The sequence below is a fragment of the Carlito syrichta genome, unplaced genomic scaffold (genome assembly GCF_000164805.1).
Source record: "Carlito syrichta isolate Samal-C Ts95f unplaced genomic scaffold, Tarsius_syrichta-2.0.1 Scaffold67773, whole genome shotgun sequence".
In the NCBI taxonomy this organism is placed as follows: domain Eukaryota; kingdom Metazoa; phylum Chordata; class Mammalia; order Primates; family Tarsiidae; genus Carlito; species Carlito syrichta.
The window spans coordinates 176,686-180,104 of NW_007011869.1; the positions used below are offsets into that span (position 1 = coordinate 176,686).

The window sequence follows — 3,419 nt, forward strand, 5'->3', positions numbered from 1 at the left end:
CCGTGGTGGTGGTGGTGGTGGTGGTGGTGGGTGGAAGAAGCAGATGAAGAGGAGGCAGAGGCCTGGCCTGTTGGCGGCGGTGGCATCTGGAAGGGCCCCTTGCCCCGCTTGCTTCCAAACAGGGAGCCCAGGAAGGATGAGGAGTTGGAGACGGGCCTCTGGCTCTTGTACTCCTCTGGCGGCGGGGGTGGGGGCGGAGGGGGCATCCTCTGGTGAGGGCGTGGACTGCTAATAACAGACCCCTGGAAGGGGGGAGGGGGGAAGTCAGGCCAGTCTAGACGTCCTAAACCCCCAAACCCTAAGCTCCACCCCGGTTCCTGAGGGCTGGAGCTGGGGAAACAGCGACCCCCAAGTCATAATAAAAACCAAATAACAGTCCTGTACTTGTACGTGGAGCTCCCCAGCTCGCAAAGTTCAGCTGTCACATCCACTATCTCAGTTGAGCCTCAGCTGGGAGAGGAATTAGCAGTACCTCCTCCTCATCCCCATTTTGCAGGCAGGGAAAATGTTAAGCCCAGAGAGGCAGAGTGACTCGCTCAGGGTCAAAAAGCAGGACTTGGAGGTAAGAGCTTCTCGTGACTCAACTCCAAGGGCATCCCTACTCAGAGTTGGCCCTTGGGTTGAGACGGGGCACGGGAGAGTGGAAGACAGACTGAGAGACAGGCAGAATGAGGACAGACAGAGTTGAGGACAGATGGAGAGAGTGGTTGGCTGGGAGAGGCAGCCACACAGTTCCCAGCAGGGAAGAGGGAGGAGCAACAGGTCCCCTCCTCCTCTGGGGCTCCATGGCCAGGGCAGGGCTCATGCAGAGGACGAGTGGGGCAGGAGCTGGCACTTACTTCGATGGTGCTGTCCAGCGATCCCACGCTGTTACGCCGCCCCCGCTTCCCTGCACCCACAAGCAAGGAGCCTAGCGTCAGAGCAGCAACCCCCCCTCCCCACCCTGCTGGGCTCCAGAGCTGGGCACCAGGCCTGGGCCCCTCCCGGGGACAGACACCCCATTATCCCTTTCCCCCATCGAAGAGGGGGAGGTGGGGAGGAAGAGAGGTGGAGAAGGAGGAGAGAGAGGAGGAAAAGATGGAGAAGGAGGAGAGGTGGTATAGGAGAGACAGAAGAGGGAGAAGAGGAGTAAAGGTGGAGTGGCGAGAGAGAGGGGCCAAGACTGTGGCCCCACTTCGCACTCCCTGGCCCAAATGCTGGGCTCCACCTGCTCTGACCTGGCTCCCAGGCCCCTTGCAGCATAGTGTCCAGGGCTCTGGGTGAAGGCAGGGTGTGTGCATGTGTGGCAGGTGGAGGGAAGTCTGGTGGCCAGTGACAGGAGGCAAAGAGGACACCCGGTCCCACATCTCCCCAGCCAAGGCAGGGGCCCGGAAAACTTACCTGCATCAGAGAGGTCTCGCAGGGAACTGCTGAGTGCGCCCCGTTTGAGCCCATCGCCTGCCCCATAAGTATCCTCCAGGCTACTGCGGGCCAGCGTCCCATTCACTGAGTCCTTGGCCCCTCCAGGCTGTGAGGTGTTAGGCCGCATCATACCTTTCTGCTTCTCCAGCTCCGCTGGGTGGCAGTCGGGGAGACAGGGAGCAAAGATCAGGAAAAGAAGTGAGAGCCCACCTGGCTGATCCCAGTCCTCCATGGGTCCTCCTTCTTCCTCTTCCCTCTCTCTGTCCCCCAGGCCTCTGGTTTTGCCTCCTGGACAGCACTTGTTTCCCGCAAACTGCAGCTTCATTACTGAAGCTCCCTCAGTGGCCAGCCTGTCTTCACACCCTCTCTTCCTGCTCAGTTTTCCCTTCTTACTTTTCCTATCCCCTGCCCTATTGCAGTCAGGTCTCCCAAAGCACCCCTGCCCTTCAAAGAAGAGCTTCACTGCAGATGGTTCACAGTAAGGACAGAAAGGTGCTTCTAGGTTATGGCAAAGGGCAATCTTTCTAGAGTTCTCAGTTTGCAGATACCTTGCTCTAGAGCGGAGGACCTCCTGGAAGGGCAGGAACAGGAAACTGACAGGAATTAAATCCTCTACAATATGCCAGGCAGTATGCTGGGCGCTGCACATACTTGATCTCTCTCAATCCTCATAACAGTTCTGAGGTCAGTATTAGCATCCACATTGTGCAGAAGAAGAAAACAAGACTCCGAAGAAGTCTTAGAAGTTGCCCAGGGTCATATAGCTGGAAATGGTGAGGCTAGACATTCTGGAAGCAGGTCTGCCTGATTCTAGATCCTGGGCTCTCCTGGCCTCCTTATAGCCCTAGCTTGCCATGGAAGTCATGGAAACACTTGTCTATTGCCCTCCCCTCATCTTATGCTAATTCCTCTCTCTAGATATCCCCCTGGGTCTCAAGGGATCTGGTGAACTGAAACTTCTGACCCTGCCTTACTGAGGAGTAGAGTAAACCCTGGAACTATGAAGGCCTCACCAAGGAGCTGTCCGCCGCCTCGTCTCTCTCTCACTCTGTCTGCCTGCCTCTTTCTCCTTAACACCATGTTACTTAACTGTGACTGCTTAGCCTGGAGAAGAGAAAACTTGGAGGGCATCGGAAGGAAGGTGGTGTAATCACTATTTTCCATTATAATATATGATCAAAATGACTTGGTATCACCCCTGGGGACTGGGAGGATGGGCCACTGGACTCAGTTCAGGAACTGATATGTGGAGAGAGGAGAGGATGGGATGAGGAAGATTTTTTTCAACACCTATGATGTATTAGGATACTTCAGCTACCTCACCTCATTTCATTTCCACAGCTCTGTGAAGGAGATTTCATTATCCCAATTTCGTATCGGGAGAAACTGGGGCTTGGCGGATTAGGTAACTTGCCCCAGTTTACCAAGATAATAAGTAGCATTCCTGGGATCTAAAACCAGAGTCCTACCTCCAATATCCTAATTCTTCTCCCTGCTGCCTTTCACTAATAGGAATGGCTCATAATTAGGGCTTGGGATAATAACCTGGAGTTGGGAGGTAATGAGGTATTGTCTCTGAAGGTAATCAGGCAGAGGCTGAAGAGTTCGTGGAATGAGGGTAGGAAGGTTGGACACGCTAACCCTCAACTCAGAGGACAGGATTCTTAGCTTCTTCAGGGCGCTGTATCAGGAGGGGGAAAGGATACATGGCTGGGCTACTCACACTCCACACGGTATTTCTCCATCTCCTGCACCTCCGCGATGGACTCCCGCAGGTCGGATGTGAAGCGCAGCCGGTCCTGGAGGCTGGGGGCATTGAAGATGATGAGGACTTTTCGCTCTCCGCCAGGTACTGCGGACAGCAATTTGATTCCAAACTGGTAATCTGTGGGGATAGGGAGAGAAAAGGGGAGGTCGGGCGCCTCTGTTGGGATTGATGCAAGATGGCCCATACAAGAAATAATTTTTCCTTCCTCCTTCCCTCTCCCTCTTTCCCTCCCCCCCCCCCCCCCTCCTCC

General features: G+C 55.0%; 1 protein-coding gene across 2 annotated transcripts in view; it reads right to left on the reverse strand.

Moving 5' to 3' along the window:
* Positions 1–3,419, reverse strand: part of LOC103253710 (IQ motif and SEC7 domain-containing protein 2) — an 88,252-nt gene that overhangs the window by 2,091 nt on the left and 82,742 nt on the right. Inside the window, exons 12-15 of one of the 2 annotated variants that reach the window (XM_021709356.1) lie at positions 3,125–3,286; positions 1,381–1,554; positions 840–889; positions 1–242 (exon numbers count right to left, since the gene is read on the reverse strand). The exon at positions 1–242 is cut by the window's left edge and continues 2,091 nt beyond it. In XM_021709356.1, coding sequence (XP_021565031.1) covers positions 1–242; positions 840–889; positions 1,381–1,554; positions 3,125–3,286 — 628 coding nt within the window. The remainder of the gene's footprint in view (positions 243–839; positions 890–1,380; positions 1,555–3,124; positions 3,287–3,419) is intronic. The other variant, XM_021709357.1, reaches the window with a different exon arrangement.